The 20,403-nt window shown below is 42.6% G+C and overlaps 1 protein-coding gene across 1 annotated transcript; it reads right to left on the bottom strand.

Moving 5' to 3' along the window:
* Positions 1-2,233: 2,233 nt before the first annotated feature.
* FUNDC1 (FUN14 domain containing 1) lies at positions 2,234-19,504 on the bottom strand. Its single transcript, XM_004587856.3, has 5 exons — positions 19,361-19,504; positions 18,494-18,650; positions 14,873-14,948; positions 7,112-7,240; positions 2,234-3,738 (listed from the first exon to the last, which is right to left on the bottom strand). The coding sequence occupies exons 1-5, from the start codon at positions 19,386-19,388 to the stop codon at positions 3,661-3,663; spliced, it is 468 nt and encodes a 155-aa protein (XP_004587913.1). The 5' UTR covers positions 19,389-19,504; the 3' UTR covers positions 2,234-3,660.
* Positions 19,505-20,403: the final 899 nt, after the last annotated feature.

The following is a 20,403-nucleotide window of genomic DNA, read 5'->3' as shown; positions in this document are numbered from 1 at the left end:
TGTGAAGCAGAGTGGGAAGCACTGCAACAATAAAACAAATCTGTCAAAATGTTCCCATATATCTTTTAAAACCTAGACCACAAAAGAGCTATGTTCTATATACTCAATTTTTAATAAATCTTGGGAACAGCTTTTATGGCTTCAAACGTAAAAATCCCCATTTTACACAAGGGCAAGCTGATGTAGACTTTTCATTGCTACCAAGCCTCACAAAGTCATTTCTGATGGTGCCTGGGACTCACTGGGCTCCAACAAAAAGAAAGTGCACAGGTAATCCCATTGGGTGCTGGTTTGTGTCCTGGCTGCTCCAGCTCCCTGCTAACAGCCTCAGAAAGCAGTGGAGGATGGCCCAACTACTTGGGCCCCCGCACTTGTGTGAGACACCCAGAAGGAGCACCTGGCTCTTGGCTTTGGAGATGCCAATCCTGGCTATTGCAGTCATTTGGGGAGTGATCCTGTGAATGGAAAGATCTCTCTGTAACTCTGCCTTTCATATATATATAATATATATGATTAGTTGTGCATTTGTTTCAAAGGCAGTGACAGCGTCTAAGACTCGGAGATCTTCCATCTGCTGGTTCATTCCCTAAATGGCTGGAACTCCATCTAGCTGCCCCATATTGTGTGGCAGGGACAAAACTTGAGCCAGCATCTGTTGCCTCCTAAGTACATTAGCAGGAACCTGAATCCAAAGCAGAGGTGCCATGACTCAAGCCGGGCACTCTGACATGTGAACAGGGGTTTGAAGCCACAGAAGAGCCCCTCCCTTCCTATGTTGTTTATAGCTCCAAGTTTGCTTTCTTTCCCCTCTGACCCCAATAGGATAGTGGTCACACATGCCATATAAAATTTATATTACAATCAATTCTCACCTTTTCATTTGTGATATGGATGGAAAATCCTTCAGGAAAGCATTTGAGATTTGTTATACAAATTGCACAAATTCTTTGTGAAAAGTAGCAAATTGTCAGGACACAAATAAGAGACTGATGGCTTTTGACTGCTTATGAAAGACTACACTATTGTAATAATATGGGGAAAATCAGTTGTGGGAAGGGAATTTGGGGAGAGGGTTAGGCAAATTCCAGAGCCTAAAGAATTGTACCATAAAATTAAAAATAAAAAGGAAACGAGCAGATTGTTAAAAAAAAAAAAAAGAAAAGAAAGAAAAAGCAGCAAATTCTTGGGCTTCCAGTTGATTTACTGATCAATGAATGGCTCTAAGCAGGGAGCTCATCTGATATCATTTGTGGTTAGTTCTGATAATATTTTGACTCTCTAGTTAACCCTAAGAGAAAACAGCATCTGTGACGAAGGGGATAATGGTTCACTGCTGTTACAGTAAAGCCACGTGCGCTCACATCCTCCTTGCCAAAGGACGGCACTCCGATGCTGTGAGGCCACCCTGCTAGATGAATTTGTTTATTTTACATCAAATGATTCTGCGGATGAGCTCACCTCCTGTGATAGGTGCAACACAGCCAAGCTTCTTGTTATGGTCTGACATGCTCTAATCCCACTGGCTACAGAACTGATGAACTGTATGCCTTGGCAAGAGAGAAACTGTGTTCGGGCACTCGCTTCAGTTTGATGAACACATTATTCACTGAGCCCTTGAGAAAACTGTGAAAAGGAAAAAAAACAGTCAAAACCCAATTTGAGCAAATTCCATCTACAGTGGTTAGAAAAGTCTTTTCAAATCCAACTTTTTATTGACTTAAGGCTAAAACAAATGAATGACTACTCTTGTAAATATTCAGATAAGAAGGTGAAATGGCAAAAAAATATAGATAGATAGATAGTGCTATCTTTTCCAGGTTTCATTTGCGTATCTGGACTCTGAAAGTACTTCTCTTTCCAGGTAGCGCTCATTTGCTGCTGAGTCATAAGTTAGGTTCTCCTAGTCAAGCATTACACAGTTCTTCATAAGTTTATTGGGGCATCTATTCAATTGAAAAATTGAGGCAAATATTTTGTGTCCTGCAGCTTGCTGAGTGTACAGTGTATCATGCACAGAAATGAACACACTGAGCCAGCTAGAAGGGTTCCCAACTGCAGCCTGCTGCCTTGTATGGGCTCACACACAAGTGGTGCCAAGAAGTGCGGTCAAGGTCCTACCCACGGTGACTGCCATACTCATGCATAGTTGCCCCTTTCAATGCAAAAGCTTAGCCAACTGGAAAGAAAAGACGCTTAGAGAATAACAAACATTTATAAACAAAAGCACTTCGTATTAAGAAAGTCTGAGATTTATTCAGCATTATATTTGAGGCACTAATGACAATAATGCAGTAAATTCAGATTGAGTTCACATTTAATTGTCAGGAGTCTTGTGATAATGCAAACACACAGCCTGTAACCAGTCCTGGAAGCATGATATGTCCTATGTTTATAATACACACACAGATTACAGGAGCTTCCTATGAAACATACATGGTCAAGCCTTTCAACCTAAAGACTCCAATTTACATTGCCCTACCTTTTTGCCCAACTCCAGCCTAGAATTCTGTGGACAAAACTAAAATTCAAAAAGCTTCTATGGGTCAAGCAGCCTCTGAGGGAGTGTGACACCGGCCCTGAGAAATAAGTAAACTGTTCTGGTGTTCAAGCAACATAATGAGACCAAAAAAAGCCTGAAGTCTTGGTAGTTACATCGCGGACTAGATGAGGAAGACAATTCTCTTTAAGTGACAATCTTTTGATTACAAAGAAAACTGAAATGCTCCAGAAAGGAAATTCACACTATACTACCAAATAGTTTTAAATTATTTTTTAAACCTTTTGGTAGAGAAGACAGGGCCAAATTGAGGTTTTTAGAATTAAAATGGAGGCACATACAAAGTTAATAGTATGATGATCCAATTATATGTACCCTCAAAATTACGAGCTTTTCTCGGGCTGCAGACACATAAAACAAATACACAAAATAAAAGCTTACATACAAGAAGACACTTTCAAAACTACAGACATCAATAAAAGGAAAAAGAGCTTCAGACCATGATTTTGTCTTTCCTTAGAAGAGCCTTCTTTGAAATGTGCAGCTGTTACACAAGCAAAATAAAAATTGCAGGAAAAACAACCTAAAAATTGTTTTTCAATTCCATCAGCAGAATCTATTAAATATCATTAATAATTCTATTATTTCTAAAGTCTTCCACACAAGGGCATTGTGGTTCTCCAGCTTATTACAAAAAAAAATTTATCTTAAAAGAACAAAAATTCAGCTCTAATATTGAAGCAGTAACACAAATTTGCAATTATCAGTACTCTACTACTCTAAAGCACAATGAGTAACACCACATTTAAACAGATTTTAACATGTCCCTGGGCAAGAAGTCCAACTGCTCTTTTTCTCTCCAAATGTTCATCTAATAGTGATATTTCACAGGCTAGTTTCTACACAGTTACAATTAAAAAAATGATGGAAGCCACGTTTTGCTCAGGAATACTATTATTCACATACTAAATGGGTTGTTTTACAGCAGATACTCGTTTGCCAAGCTTCAGATGGCAAAATGCTAAGTTGAGAGTTCAGTTTTTTCCAACAAGTTGTTTTTCTTTGCCCTGGAGATTCTGTCGGCAAGTACTATTGAGAGAGCACCCCGTTGGCTCCACTTCTCTTCTCACTTGGAAATCCACTAAGGTGGAACCTTCGTGGTCTTAAGATGCAAGGCCCAGCAAAAAGCCTCCCACAAATCCACTGGATATCACAATGTTCTGTTTGATAAATTCTGTTGCCTGAAACAGAAAGTCCACTTAAACAAAAGTACTTTTAATTATGGATGCAACTTGAAAACATACTAAGTGAAATAAGAGACCAGAAACAAGGACAAACACTACCATTATTCCAGTAACATGAATAGTCAAATTCATGGAGCCAGGAAATACACCAGGGACATGCATTTGGCCCAGCAGTTAGAATGCCTGCCTCCCACACTGGAGAGCTTGGGTGTGAATATGGGCTCTGGCTCCTGACTTGAGCTTCCTGTTGCTGCAGACCCTGGGAGGCAGTGGGGATGGCTCAAGCAACTGTGTTCCTGCCACCCATGTGGGAATCCTTGATTGAGTTCCCAATGTTCAGATTCACCCCGGCCCAATCCCAGCTGGCTTATGCATTTGAACAGTAAGCCAGCTGTCTCTGTGTCTCAAATGAATAAGTTAGAAAAAGAAAAGAAAAGAAAAGAAATTTTTTTTTTGTTTAAAGATTTATTTATTTTATTACAAAGTCAGATATACAGAGAGGAGGAGAGACAGAGAGGAAGATCTTCCGTCCGATGATTCACTCCCCAAGTGAGCCGCAATGGGCTGGTGCGCGCCAATCTGAAGCCGGGAACCTAGAACCTCTTCCAGGTCTCCCACGCGGGTGCAGGGTCCCAATGCATTGGGCCGTCCTCAACTGCTTTCCCAGGCCACAAGCAGGGAGTTGGATGGGAAGTAGAGCTGCCGGGATTAGAACCGGCGCCCATATGGGATCCCGGGGCGTTCAAGGTGAGGACTTTAGCCACTAGGCCACGGCACCGGGCCCGAAAAGAAATTTTTAATGAGGCAGGCATTGGGTACAGTGCTTAAGAAACCCTTGGAATGCCTGCATCCTGTATCGGAGTATCTAACTCAAGTCATGGCTACTCTACTTTCCCATTCTGCTTCCTGCTGACCTGGGGGTAGTAGACAGATGACAGCTCAACTACTTGGGTCCCTGTCACCCAGATGGTTCCTGGTGTCAGCCTGGCTCAGCCCTGACTACTGTGGACATTGAGGAAGTGAAAGAGTAGATGCAAAATCTGTCTTTTGAAATTAAGCAAAAGGAATAATTTTTAACAAATGTAATAACAAAAAATAGACACTATAAAAGGCTGGGGGAAGAGGAAATTGTGGGAATTGATATTTAATGGGTATAGAGTTTGTTTGGAATGGTAAAAGTTCTAGAAATGGACAGTGGTAAAGACTGGAGAAGTGTGAATGTACTGGATGCCACTGAATGGTAAACTTTATTATTACATATATTTCACAATAAAAATGCAAATTTTAAAAATAATTTGAAATAATAAAAATAATAAAAATAATTTGAATTTTAAAAATACATTGAATGTGGAGGTAACTAACATTCTCAACTATGTTCTTTAATTCAATATTCAGCAAGAACTGCTACGCATCTACTATTGCAGGTGTCAATGACCACACAAGATCCCAGAGCTGGGACAGGTGTATAGTGGGTAAAGCTGCTGCATCAGCATCCTATACATTCACTGGTTCAAGTCCAGGTTGCTCCACTTCTGATTCAGCTCTCTGCTAACGCACCTGGGAAAGCAGCGCCTGCACCCAAGTGGAAGTCCTGGAAAAAACACCTGGCCTTCCGACCAGCCCAGCTCTGGCCACTGCAGCCATTTGGAGAGTGAACCAAAGGTAGAATTCTCTGTCTCTTCCTCTGTCCCTCTCTCTGTAACTTGACCTTTCAAATAAATAAAATCGATCTTTTTTTTTTAATTTGTAATTCATTAATTACATTGTATTATGTGACACAGTTACATAGGTACTTGGGTTAAATAAAATCAATCTTAATAACAATAAAAATTCCAGAGCTGCCCAATACAAGCTGCAGGAGCCTAGAACTCATGGCCAGGCCCAGGAAGCTCCTTAGCTGTCAACATAATAAGTCTATGGGCAGCAATAGTCTCTTGGACACCTGTAGAGAAGATGCAAACGGTCTATTCATCTGAATGCTAACACAAAGAATTGAATAAATCGCCACAGCAGGCACAGACACATTTGCTAATAGCCCATTTAGCCAGCTAGAAAAAATGTGCAGGATCAAAAGAAACACCACCTTGGTAAAATATTTGACCTAATTAAGATCCTGAGGAAGCCATTAGACAAGGCCAGAGTACGAGAAAGTTTGCCTGGAAGCCAGGAAGGGAAGGGGAAAAAAAAGCAGATGAGAGGAACAGTTTAATCTGAGACTAAAGGAGACTTCAGAGACATGACAAGCAAAAGTAACAAAGAATTCTTCATAGGGCAAAAAGGTCATAAAAGGTACCGTATAGAACCATTTCAATGTGAACTATTTGTTAGGCAGTCTTACAGTATCCTGTTACACTTTTTAATAATAATGGTATTTGGAGTTATGCAAGAGAACATCTGTATTCTTAGGCGATACATGCTGAGATATTAACAAAGAACAGCCATGTTGCCTTAAATAGTTTGGCAAAATAAAAAAGCATAAATCTCACCCAGAGAAACACATGCACTAAATCACAAGTTGGTGATCTGGGCATTCAGAGCATTTGTCGTTCTGTTTTTCAATTTGGTTTCAATTTTTGAAATTAAAACGTTGGGGGAAGTCAAAGAATGAAATAAAAACAAAGGCACGGGAATATTCAATTCAACTTAATTCAATCCAAAACAGGAAATAAGAAAAGAAATGCACCAAGATGTAAATGTTGACACTGATACATTTAATTATATTGATAAATAGAAGGCATATATTTTCAAACTATTCTACCTCAAGGAAAATATCTATTATAAGTTTTACTGTGTTTTGTATATACATACATATTTTAAAAAAGAGGAAAAAAATTTTTTTTGTTTTTTTTAATGTTTCTTCTTCTACTTGAAACGCAGAGAATATCTTTTAGCCGCTGGTTCACTCCCTAAGTGCCTGCAACAGTCATGGCTTGGTTAGGCTGAAACCAGGAGCCTGGGCCTTCATCTGGGTCTCCCACACGTGTGGCAGGAAGCTGGATTGGAAGCGGAAGAGCAAGGACTCTAACCAGCAATCTACTTATTTGAGAAGAAAGAGGGATGGGGAGTGGATTTGGGCAGCATAGAATTCTTCCATCTGCTGGTTTACTTCCCAAATGCCCAGCAGCCAGGGCTAGCTAGGCTGAGCCAGGCTAAAGTCAAAAGCCCAAACTTGCATCTGGTCTCCCCATTTGGGTGGCAGGAACCCAATCTATGATAATTACCATAACCATAAGCCACCAAGTGGCTCATCTCAAATTTGACTTAATACTCCAGATATCATTAAGAACACATTTTAAAAAAACAAGATAATCCCCACATTTTTGGCTGAGACCACCATAGTAACAAAAGTCAAAATTACTTATCATCTTACTTCTTCGATTATATTGTTGATTTCAGGTGCTGCTTTATTTGCTCGTTTCTTAATCTGTCTTTTTGCTTTGTTTACATCTTTTTCAACCCTCTTCCAGTCAATCTGCACATAGCCACTGTGACTGGCAATCTGAAAACCATAATAAAAATGGTGAATTCAAAACCAGTTCGGTTATTTTAACTAATCTATTACTCAGGAACATCTGAACATTTAGAGTTCAAGAGCTCTACAAAATATAAAGGTAAGACATTACTACTTATTCATTAATGTATTCATTCAGCAGGCATTGTCTATTCTGTGCAAAGCACTAACTAGTGATTTATGCTTCGTGTCTGTTTTCCCTAAATGATTTAGAGTTCCTAGTTAGAGGTAATGAATACAGTGTTAAGAAAAGTATAGAGTAGGATGGGAAAAGATTCCAAAAATTGTAGTATAACTGTGCTATAAATCTATCACACCCTTTGGAATAGAGAGCTGGCTAAAAAGACAGACTATGCAAGCTATTTAGCAGATAAAAATATCTTTGAAGTAACAAGATGCTTAATTACTAGGGATCAGAAGCTCATTAGTTCCCTAAAAGAAGTCCAAAGTAATCTGATAAAGGCCCTTCACTAATTCTGACCTGGTACTTAATAATCAAAAATATTTTCTCATAATTGCATTTGAAAGTATACCTACAAAAGAAATATGCTCTGCCCAAGTTCCAAACATAAATGCTCTTAATAAAACTATAGCTAAATGCATATGAATCATAAGAAAAGCCCCCCATGGTGCTACTGAGATGCTACCAAGTCCACACAGAAACAATTCTGTGTGTGTATCTGTCTGTGTAGGCTAGTTCAGGAAGTTAGCACCTCCAAATGGCATCAAAATATAAACACATGAGAAGTACACAATTAAGCACATATACCATTGCAAACCAGTCCTATCAATCATATGCTTCATTCTCTTGTATTGTATCACTTTGACTTTTTATCACCCACAAAATATCTCAAATAATTAAAAACATCAGATTTTCTATAAAAAAACATCAGATTTTCTATAAAAAAAATCAGATTTTCTAGAATCTTAGATTCTACTTTGTGCATAAACGAACAGAATTTATTCATTTACCTACATTTCCTCCTGTATTTAGTCACCTGCTATCACTTCAAACTCCAGACTCAGCAGGATAGAGTGGTAAACACATCAAACGGCAAATGCAAGCCCCTTGGGATAGAACCTGACCCAGCATTTTGGATCAAGGGAGCGAAATCTTTGGAAAAGAAGCCTTTTTTACATATAGATTGAAGACTCCTCCCTTACTTACATTAAGCAAACTGGCTGATTACTCTGAAGCTTTTGCAGAATTTAATTTTGCCAAATCTTAACATATCTTCTTACTGCAAAGCTTGTGAGAATACCAAGATTTTATGTAGGTATATGGCAATCCCCAATTTGTCATTTTCAAGACCTAACATTTTAAGTTACAAAGCTTTTTTAAAAAAATGTGTCCTCATACTGAGTTATCCTGGTGATAAAATAACCAAAATAACTTAGCTATATTTTCTGGGTAACCCCTTACCTAACTCCCACCCTCAGCTAATGAGTAAAGGAAGCTAAGACATTGTAAGCTAATTCTCACAAGTAGTATTCCACACAATATTCAAAAGTATTTTTAACACAGCCACTGGTCACTGAAAAACTAATAAATCCGAGGTTATCTGAGACAGACAGACTCCCCCATGTTTTGGGATAAAATGTCACACAGCTGCAAGAAAAGTCAAAACAAAACAAAAGCAAAAACAACGAGCACACACCATGAAAGCCCTCTAGGGTCTCCTGGCTTCTCCTAACAGCAGCAAGAGTCTCTCTTAGCTCCACATGCACCCTCAATGTCATCCCACCAAGTACCCATCTCTCTCGGCAGGCTGAGAACGTTGCCCCTACAGTCCCATTGAAATAATGCCAGGCAAATGGACGGGGCATGTTGAATGGATGGTACAAAGATAATCAATGAAAATCAAAATCCCCAAAGCTGTATTATCTGATCTGACTCAAATATTAACTCTTGGCACCAAAGCGGACAAGCTAGACTATTCTAAAGGGCCCTATCTTGGCTGCTAGTGAGTGGTCTCTCGGACACTCAAGGGAACTGCTGCCACTGCAGTTTTGCTGGGGAAGTTCATGGCTGTGTTCCCTTGAAGGCAAATCTGGCCAAATTGCAGGACACAAGTCTAAACGGGGCAGCATGCAGAGATAGGCCAGCACAAGCAACCTATCCTCAGGGGGATTCAGGTACCTGAACCTGAGCTCCTGTAATCTACAGAGGAGACCCAAGACAGTTTTGGACTCCGAGTCTCTGCCTGGCCCAATCTTGGCTGTGGTGGTCATCTGGAGAGTGAATCAGCACACGGAAGATCTGCGTGTCTGTCACAAGTTCTAAAAAAAAAATCTAAAAACCAACAACTATGTATAGATTAAAAAAGAAAAATCTCTTTGCACCAAAATAGTTTTTTAAAGAGATTTATTTATTTATTTATCTGTTTGCTTATTTATTTATCTATCTATTTATTCATTTATTGAAATTTGAAGGGCAGGTCTACAGAGGGATCTTCTCTACACTGATTCATTCCCCAAATGGCCCCAGTAGTGAGAGCTGAGCTCAGCCAAAGCCAGGAGCTTCTTCCATAACTCCTACGTGGCTGCATGGGTCCAAGGACATGGGCCATCCTCTGCTGCTTTGCCAGGTCCTAAGCAGAGCTGGATGGTGAAGTGGAGCAGCCAGGGTTCAAACCGACGCCCCCATGGGATGTCATCACTGCAGTCAGAGCAATAGTCTGCTTAGCCACAGCACCAGACCCAACTGTCTCTTAATGTTCCATGGGCTGAAAGATCATTTGAGCGGCTGATGACATGGCATAGCAAGTTAATCCTCTGTCTGCAACATCTGTATCCCATATGGGCACCAGGTGAGTCCTGGCTGCTCCACTTTCAATCCACCTTCCTGCCTATGGCCTGGGAAAACAGCAGAGAATGGTTTATGTCCTAGGGCCCCTGCACCCACGTGGGAGACCTGGAAGAAGTTCCTGGCTCCTGACTTCAGAACAGCCCAGCTCAGGCCACTGTGACCTGGGAAGTAGACCAGTGGATAGAAGATCCCTGTCTCTCTATAATTCTGCCTTTCAAATAAAAATAAATGCATCCTTTAAAACATGTTTGATTTACTTATTTGAGAAAGGCAGATAGATGGTGACAATTCCCATACAATGAGTCACTCTGCAAATATACACAAGGGCAGGCAGGCTGAAGCTGCAAGCCAGAATTCAATCCAGGCCTCCTGCATGGGTGCCAGGAACCCAAATAATTACTTGAGCCATCACAGTTGCTTCTCAATGTCCTCATTAGCAGGAAGCTGAAGTTGGGAGCTGGAGCTAGAAATCAAAGCCAGCTACTCCAACAAGGGACGCAGGCATCATAAACAGAGGCTTACTTACTAAGCCAAACACCTAACCCTTTGTAAATCAGTAAACAAGCAGGGGGGCAGGGAAGGGGCAGACTTAGAACAGACAGTATATAGAAATCAGCTTGAAAACAATCAATCATTTATGTCCTCACATAGATTAAAAACATTATGTGTAATTCAAAGAGCTCTCAATGGCCACAGCGGGAACAACCTGAGCAACCAAACATTACTAGATATAAAGCACTGTATGAAACAAATGTCCATGAGTCCACACTGTAAGTGAATTGGATAGATCACAGTATAAAACTATTTATATTCAACAACTGGTTCAGGGGACCAATGTAACAGGAACTACGGGTGAAGGAAATGTTTTACGGGGCAGGAAATTAGCTGAATCAATCTCATGAAAAGTCTCCCAGACTGAAAGAGCCCAGCTTAATGCATGATAGGGCCACAGAAAAGTACATCAACGTGAGAATTACAAATAGGCAGCGAAAGGCTGAGCTTCGGCCACTGCACCCATCTGGGGAGTGAACCCGCAGATGGAAGCTCTCCGTCTCCCTCCCTCTCTGTAATTGTGTCTTTCAAAGAAAGAAATATTCAAATATGTAAAGTCTTAAAAGCTATATCCCTTGGGCCCGGAGTGATAGCTCTGTGGCTAAATCCTCACCTTGCACATGCCAGGATCCCATGTGGGTGCTGGCTCATGTTCAGGCTGCTCCACTTCCCATCCAGCTCCCTGCTTGTGGCCTGGGAAAGCAGTCAAGGATGGCCCAAAGCCTTGGGACCCTGCACCCGTGTGGGAGACACAGAAGAAGCTCCTGGCTCCTGGGTTTGGATATGCTCATCTCCAGGCATCGTGGCCACTTGGGGAGTGAACTGTATCTCCTCTGTATATCTGTCTTCCCAATAGAAATAAATAAAATCTTAAAGAAAAAAAAGCTATACCCCTCGTGCACAATTTGTCCAGAAGATACTGGAAGATGTATTCCTCTCAAATAGATCCAACAGAACTAACAGTAAAGCAAACGATCCATGACAACAGCAAAAGAAATATCCCAGAATGGCACTGTGGGGAGATCCCAGGATAACGTACAGTAGAACTCTGGAATGAAGCTTGTCCCCAAGGTTAAACTGACAGCCTAGTTAATGCATGCAACCACGAGTGGAGATTTAGACAACTAATAGTTACTCTGTGAACAGTGATCCGACACAATGGTGGAATAATACATGGATGATGGGGTAGAGGCAGAAAGCACTCAGTTGTGTGGCATGGGGCAGGGGCAGGTGGCAAAGAGGGAAGTGCTATAAATAGCCTGCTTTTCATCTTCTATAATGGGAACTGTTCCACACTCCAACAGTTAACACCTAAAATTCAAGGACTAAGAAATGCCCAACTGACTTGTTTAAGGAAAAGGAGATTCAGCTGAGTTCAAGGTGGCTGGAGAGAGTAAAGAAAAGCAGAGGGTGACTCTAACCTGTAACAAGCCTTGTATGTTGACCCTATCTATTGTGTTTATAATCCATCCCTTCCCCCAAAAATAAAACCAACCAAAGCAAAAGACTTATATCATTGCCTTTTTTAAAAAAGATTTATTAATTTACTTGAAAGGAAGATTTACAGATATTCCACCTGCTGGTTCACTCTTCAAATGGCCACAATGGCCAGGGCCATGACAGGCCAAAGCCAGGAGGAGCCAGGAACTTGCTCTGGGTCTTCCACGTGGGTGCAGAGGCCCAAGGACTTGGCCCATCTTCCATTGTTTCTTCAGGTGCAATGGTAGGGAGCTGAATCAGAAGTGGAGCCCTCGACTTGAAACAGTACTCATATGGGATGCTGGCATCAAAGTAATGGCTTACCCTGCTGTGTGCGCCACAATGCTGGCCCCTATCATTGTCTACTTTAAGATGGAATTGTGGTAAACCACTACTGGAAAACACTTAATACTGCTACTGTAAGTTTTTAAGTTCTAAATAAGCAAACCTTTATAATTTAGTGTAAGATTATAAAAATATGAAAATGAGGGCCCGGCGGCGTGGCCTAGCAGCTAAAGTCCTCGCCTTGAACGCGCCGGGATCCCATATGGGCGCCGGTTCTAATCCCGGCAGCTCCACTTCCCATCCAGCTCCCTGCTTGTGGCCTGGGAAAGCAGTCGAGGACAGCCCAAAGTCTTGGGACCCTGCACCAGAGTGGGAGACCTGGAAAGAAGTTCCTGGTTCCCAGCTTCGGATCGGCGCAGCACCAGCCCGTTGCGGCTCACTTGGGGAGTGAATCATCGGACGGAAGATCTTCCTCTCTGTCTCTCCTCCTCTCTGTATATCTGACTTTGTAATAAAAATAAATAAATCTTTAAAAAAATATGAAAATGGGCTGACGAAATACTAGGTAATTAGTCTAAAGGCCACTTATTACTCTATTTCGTCTTTGAGTTTCCTCCCACTAACTTTCCAAGACTGGTTACCTTTGTGGGCAAAACTGCTTTGAGGTGGACAGGTTCTTCTACATTAAAGGCTTCAAGGAACACATGGACCAGGTAAAAAACAGCAGGTGGCAACGGTAAGCCGGCTTCCCATGATGCACACGGAGGGCCACTGAAATGGACTACACTGACATGCAGAGTGGAATAAAATACACAATGCTGAGGCTAGTGCTGTGGCACAGCAGGCTAAACCACAGTGCTCTGTATCAGAGTGCTAGCTGATATCCCTTCCAGCTCCCTGCTAATGCACCTGGAGAAGCAATGGACAGTGACACCAGCACTTGAACCCCTGCCACCCACGTGGCAGATGAAGATGGAGCTCTGGGCTCCCAGCTTTGGCCTGGCCCTGCCCTAGTCATCAGAGTGAATCAACAAATGCAAAATCTCTGTGTTATTCTGCCTTTCAAACACATAAATATGTGTGTGTGTGTGTGTATGTGTGTGTGTGTATACACAATGCTCTCTATTCTAAACATTTCTGGAAAATCTGCCTTAGTTTACCCTTCTACAGTAACAAAAGTGACAACTCAATTTTCAAAATGCCTATAAAATTAAGTACAGATGATGAGCTGCTTACTAAAGGGCTTTTTTAAAGACACATTCCTTCTGTTGGTGCCTTTATTGGGAGTAATCAAGTTATTCCTTGTGCTAACGTCTAATTTTAGTCCTTTACATAAATATGCCAGCATTTGTACCGAAGTGAATTTTACTTAACCTGATTCTGACCTGGATTTCTAGCAAATCAAGTCGACACTTGGCACGGAGGCCTGCAGCCCCTCTGTCCTCCAGGTAGGACACTGATCATGGCTCGTCAGGAGCTCAGGTGCTGATGGCAGATTCTAATTGCTGTGAACAACCACTTTCTTTTTTATTTTTATTTTTTTTATTAAATTTATTCATTAATTACATTGTGTTGTAATTTCATAGGAACTGGGATTCTCCCCCCACTTCCCCACACCCTCCCCCCATGGTGGATTCCTCCACCCTGTTGTGTAACCATAGTTCAAGTTTAGTTGAGATTCCCTCTTAGCAAGCACACGCCAAGCATAGAGTCCAGCACCCTATAGTCCAGTCAAGTCCAACTACTTATCATCAACCACTTTCTAAAGCGGGTACAACTGACACTTCCCTATGTCTTTAAAATTATTGCTAACATTTATTCCCAGAGATTTTTCAATTTTAACATTTGCTAGATTTGATCCTCAGAGAATATTTTTGAGAAAATACACAACAAACAGACACAAATGCTAGATAATATCCTGATAAACATCATCTGGTGGCAAAGCATTTTAAATTTCAAACCCACGTGCCTCAAAAATAGAATTACATATGATTTTTTAGACCCATTTTTCCATTTTATATATTATTACGGCTCTCTTTTTTTAAGTTACAAATTGCTGATAGTAGTTTTATCTGGAGAAAAAAACTGTATGTCTAAGAAACAGGGAAGAAAGCATTTGAATTTTTCCAGGCTATGTTTAAAATGGTCAGTATGAGTAAATCATACTATTGAAATATTTGATTCGTTAGAGAGAGGCTTCAATGGAAATTTGGACAATAAAAATGGATTTTTAAAACTCAATCTTTTGACTTTAATGTCTGTCTTCTTAAATAGCTGGGCTCCAACTATGCTTATTAGAGAGCTTAGAAGTATTTAAGTTGTTTTTCATGGCAACTGTCAGTTGTCAAAACTCATATTCTTTCATAAACATGCTTTTAAGAGTTACTCCTTCCATTAAAATGGACAGGAAAAAAAAAATTAGGAGTGAAATGGCTAACCTTGACTTTCTCAGTTCCCAAGCGCTACCCATGTAAACCAAGGCAAATCACACATACCTGAAGGAGAAGAAAACCACCGCCTACTGCAGTTGCTGCAAGTTTTCCAACCTTCTGGAACAAAAATCCTGCACACCTTTAGTGAAAGATAACAAAAGATGACAACAATCAATGACGACTCCACCTTCCCTACTTTTCATTCCTTCCCTAATAAAACTTGAGAGCCTTCCCATTTCTTTTCATCATGTCCCTTACCTGCTCAGAAACCGTCAATGTTTTCCCTTGGCTCTATAGGCTACCTAAAATATCTGAGATGTGCTTCAAAATCAAGGATGGAGAGAGGGACCGTATGGAGGGGAAAAGCAGCTACTGAAACTCAGGGTTTCAGTATACTCCTTCTGTATTTGCGTAAAATGAAATTTTCCATGATAAAAACATCTGTTTAGTTTTGCCTAATAGAATCAAGATGGTCTGAAAGCCTGACTCATCTCCCCCCTACCCGAACCTTCTGCTCCAGCGCTAGTAGCTCCCAAACCGGCCATCACCTTTTTTCCAACAATTCATATCCCTGCTTTCTACCCAGCTCTGCCAAAGCATTCCAATCCTTGAGGGTCCAGCTACAGTTCCACCTTGGTAACACTTCAGTCCACATTTCTCATGGCTCATCTATCCTATCAAAAAGTCTCAGCCATACTTCTGTTGTGATTAATTCTCTCCATCAGTGAACTCACACCCCCTCCAGTGAGATTCATACTGTGCAAAAGAATCATGAATTTCTAACTCTACCCTTTAGCACTGAACTGAATGGTGTCTCTCCAAAATTCATGTCCTTTCTTAAACCTTACCACATGATCTTATTTGAAATTAGGGTCAAACTGCAGATATAATTAGTTAAGATGGGGTCACACTGGGGCAGGGTGAGCCCTTAATCTGAGTCATACCATATGAACACAGACACAAAGAGTCAAGACGACCCAGCGACAACAGAAATTGGAGTAATATATTGTCCACAAGCCAAGGGACGACAAACGCTGCTGGCAACCTCCAGGATCTCGGAGACAAATATGGTTGTCTCAACCTGCCGCATTTATGGTACTTTATTACACAGCCCTAGAAACTAAGACATCTTCCTCAGCGGAAACTCCACATTTTCAACCACACAACAGACTTCTCAAACACATCTTCAAAACGTCCCAGAGCACAGAGCATCTTCCTAGCCAAACTGAATGTTGCTATGGTCCCAATGTGTGAGAACTCCATTCTCCAAGTTTGCCACCTGATACTCATCTCGTTCATCCTTGGTACAACTGACTGCAAAGTTCTCTATACCAGGAGTCTCCCAAAAGCTCATGGAAAGCACACGTTAGTAGTGGATTTCAAAATCTTTAGCACCAAAATAAAACTTATAATTCCATTTTCCCACACACGTTCTGAAGTTCCCTAGCACACTATCTCCAAAACATTCATTGACTCTGTCTTCTCCTTTCTATTCTCAAGGGCATCATTACCTTGCTTCCAGACTACTCTAAGGGCCCTCTTAACTGGTCTTCAGCCCTCGTGTCTCCTAGCAACCACCCACCCTGATTAGCAGTTTTAACTTATCATCATCAAAAATCTATAGCTACCTATAGCTAAATATAATCCCTTCAGCCTCCCATTCGTGTCCTGAATTGTTAACCAGTTAGGCTAACACCTACTAACAGCTCTCTCCTCAACACCCAGCACAATATGGTAGCAGTTTTACACCCTAAGAAAACTGCAAGAAATTGACTGCAGTGAATCTAAACTCACTGCGGCACATCATTCGTGCAATGATTCGAGTCCTAACACACAGCTCTGGGCTGACACCCGGCTAGAATGCAAATGCATGCGTTTCCCATAAAAAACCTGTCCCTAGGTATAGCAGTCAGCAACAAAGGCGCAACAAAGGCAGTGAGAGAGACAAGCAACCATCAGGAGTGCGCAACCCTGCAGGCAAAGAGCCGCACGAGCCCGTGTGACCACTGCCTTACGGGCACCAGGCTCGAATGCAAACCTCCTTATGCCCACTGCTCTGTCTCATAGGCTCTTCAAGCACACTTCTGCCACACTTCTCACCAACTTCAGTCTATCACAAGAAAGCAGATAATGACTTGATAATGCCATTTTTCAATTCTATCTACAAAAAAGAGAGGGGGGGGGACTTTCAGCTTGGATTCACATTAACCACTCACAGATTAGATAACACCAAATTTTGTGAGCTTATTATTTAAGCAAAGGGCCATCCATTGAATTATGGGGATGGAGGTACAAGCAGCCTATGCAGAATTATCTGAAGAACCAGGGCCCAAACCACACCTGTCTCTTCCAACAGCAGTCTTTCCTTATGAAGTCCTATTAAGAAGTACGTAGCATGAGTCACTGCGAGACCTCTGTGTCACAGATCCACACAATGAGTTTCCATCATCAAATGCAATTTACCAAAAGGCACTGAATGTGACACTGTCCCAAGAGGCATGTACAACACAAATTAGCCTATACTTACTGAGCAGAGATAACGCAATGTATAAACATTAACTCAATGGAAGATGAATTTAACTTAATACCTAAGGAGAAAAAAATGACCACTCACAAGTTAAGCACCCTTACTTAGTTAACTTCATAAAAATTCTGCCCACTCATGAACATTTAAAATAAAAGGGAAGGAAGAGGCGTGCAAATTGGGGTGGGGTGTTCGGTGTGGCAGTTCCGTTTCTGTGTGGGCTACCAACATCCCACGTGAAGAGTACCTGATTCAAGTGCAGGCTGCTCTGCTGCTGATCCAGCTTCCTACTAATGTGAAGCCTGCGAGAGAGGGAGCAGGTGATGATGGCTAAAGTGCTCGGGCCCGCCACCCACGTGAGAGACGCCGACTACGTTTTAGGCTCCCGATTTCAGCCTGGCCAGGCCTAGGCTGCTGTATGTAAGGACAAAGCCAAGGGATGGAAGGTCTCCGGCTCTTTCTTTCTGCTGCTTTTTCAATAAAACTAACGGAAAAGAATTCAAAACAAACACCAAGTTGGCTTTGCCCCTTTTTGCCTGGCTACACTTCTATTTCAAGGTCAATGGAGCAGCTAGCGTGTCATCATGTCATCTGAAATGCTAGCAACTTAGGCTAAAGCTTAGGCTAAGTGCTTACTAAAAAGCACTCCTCCTTCGTGCACCCCACAGTATCACTGGAGTAAGCAATGAGTCCCTTTCATTTCCGCACAGAAGCAAGGCTCTAACAACCGTCACCTGCACGGGCCCCAGCATCAGCCGCACCAGCGGCAATCAGGTTCGAGCGTTTTCTGCTGTTCTCTACAGCAGCTCAGCGTCCTCGAGGCCGGTCCCGCGGAAGGAGCTCCGACAAGGAACACCGACAAGCACAAAGCTGCACATAGTGAACTGTCCCTGACCTCAGACCCACCGCAGGGGTTCAAAGGGAGAAAGCCGGCCATCCTGAGGGAAGACGGGGGGGGGGGGGGGGGGGGGACCCACCCAAGCCCCACAGGGAGCCTCTGAAGAGAATACAAGGAGAAAAGGTACAGACAAAAGCCTGAAGAGAGGGCTGTGCTGGAATGAACAGTGCGCACCCACTGAATGCGCATGGGGACTCCGGCCCAGGAAGAACAGGACAGCAGCGACGCCACCAACGCAATGTAACGAAAAAGATGTTCTCACCAGCCAGTCACGCCACCCATGACAATCTGGGTGGCTACTGAGTATTTTTCTACCATAGGTCCCGAGCTGTGGCCAAACACTCGAGTCCACCAATGGTGTCTTCTCGCATACTCAGTCAAATCCAACACTTCGTAAGAGTCGTCGTCGCTTTCATAGTCTTCAAAAGACAAAATGGAAAACACAGATTTACAGTCAATCCAAAGGCACAAATGGCCCAGCCCTTTGGGTCGGTGACAAGTAACTGCTACTTTTGGCCTATAGCTTAAGGAGAAAAAAAAAAAAACAAACAAGCCCATATGGAAAGGAGTTTAACTCGGCTCCTGGCATCTAGGGCCTCGAGAATAAAGGAGCTGGCAATACCAATCCAGTCTCCTTTGCAAAGTCCCGGGGCTAGTTCAAAGTTACACAGCAATGAGGGATCAACCCCGAGTCGCAGCAGGGTCAGGGTCAGAGCAGGGTCTGTTTTGACCATTTGGAGAGCGGGATCTCCACTCGCAGAAAACCAGGCAGCAGCAAATGAGGAGAACCACTTTCGAATCAATACTCATTAAAAGAAAAATAAAAAAGCGTCTGAAGATGGGAGATGAAGGGCTAGGAATAAAGGTAGGCAGGCGGGTAGGGCAGAAGGTGGACTGTGTGTGTGTTTGGGAGGGCGGAGGAGGGTGCTGAGTGAGGGTCGCTCTCCGCCCGAGTCCCGCAGGCAGGGGAGGGAGAAGGGGTTCAAACAGCGCTGCTTCTACCAAAAAAAAAAAAAAAAAAAAAAAGACCCTGGGAACCCTTAAGTCGAGGAAGAAAAAGGCGACCCGAGAGCAAGGTCGAGAGCTGTGAGCCGCGTCCCAGATATTACTTCGGGCCCTGCCTGCTCACCTTGGGGAGGGGGGTTCCGGGTCGCCATGATACCGCCGGCGGCCTGTTCTGGGGTGGTCCCCGCCCGCCCTCCTCTCCCTGGCACTTTAAGGGCCGCTCTAGGCCAAGGTAGACGTCTATGGTTTCGTTTTTCCACCCCCCTCCTCCTTCTCCTTTTTCCCCTTGGCCTCCTCCCCCTCCAGCCGCGTTGTCCTGTCTCCGCCCATTCCTCGTCACGCAAACCCTTCTGCGCAGGCGCAGGACTCAGACTTGGGGGAGGGGACGGTGGGAATTGCAGCTCCGCGGGGGCTTATAGGAATTGTAGTCCCATGCCACGCAACTGTGACGGAGGCGGCGTTGCGGGCTGTAGCGGCGATTAAGGGAGAGGGAGTAACCCAGATGAATTTACGTAATCTTAATTTCTCGATTTTGTTTTAAAGAGCCTCGAGGATTGGGTCGAGAGGCGTCACATGGAGGCATAAAGGGGAAACTAGCTTGACATTGACCACGTCTCCTTGATCAAACCTCATTCTGAAGGCTGTTCTGAGCTTCTTATTTGTCTGGGCCTGCGTCTTATGCCATGTTTGACCTGCCAAGTCCAGTTGCGGCGAGAGTACAGCTGAGTCAATTTAATGAGATTTCCCTGCCTGGAAGATCTAATCATTTTCGTATCTACTCAAATTCCTCACCCCCAGCCTTGCTACCTGCTCATCCAAGCAAGGATGTTTTCATTAAAAATACTGTTAAGTCCACCTTGCAGCCATGAACCTGCCCTTAATGCCTCCTGTTGGTAATATTCCACTCTTGGGTTCCTCGCTCTGATCATTGGCTATCCTTCCATAGTTGTCTGCATTTTTCTTGAGTCCAATGAATTATCCCTATAAGTCATGGCCTTAACACCTATTTCGATAATTCTGAATATAGCTTTCCTCAGTATTTTAGTAAATGTCAGAAATAAATTTTAATAGTATTTTCCGGTATCAGAATTCCAACATCTGAAGAAAGGGCTTTTTTCTTTTTTTAAGGAGTTAGTTATTTGAAAGGCAGAGTGACCCAGAGAGAGG

Source organism: Ochotona princeps, chromosome X, assembly GCF_030435755.1.
Source record: "Ochotona princeps isolate mOchPri1 chromosome X, mOchPri1.hap1, whole genome shotgun sequence".
Lineage (NCBI taxonomy): Eukaryota > Metazoa > Chordata > Mammalia > Lagomorpha > Ochotonidae > Ochotona > Ochotona princeps.
The sequence above is the reverse complement of the archived record's forward strand: the minus strand, read 5'-3'. Positions and strand labels throughout refer to the sequence as shown.

Excerpts from the sequence above, each read along its gene's own strand:
- FUNDC1 (XM_004587856.3), bottom strand. The coding sequence starts at position 19,388 with ATGGCGACCCGGAACCCCCCTCCCCAAG. Across the intron at positions 14,949-18,493 it reads ATGGGTGGCGTGACTGGCTG|GTGTGCAGGATTTTTGTTCC; the intron begins GTGAGAACATCT and ends CTTTCACTAAAG. Across the intron at positions 3,739-7,111 it reads TCAACAATATAATCGAAGAA|GCAACAGAATTTATCAAACA; the intron begins GTAAGATGATAA and ends TTTCTGTTTCAG.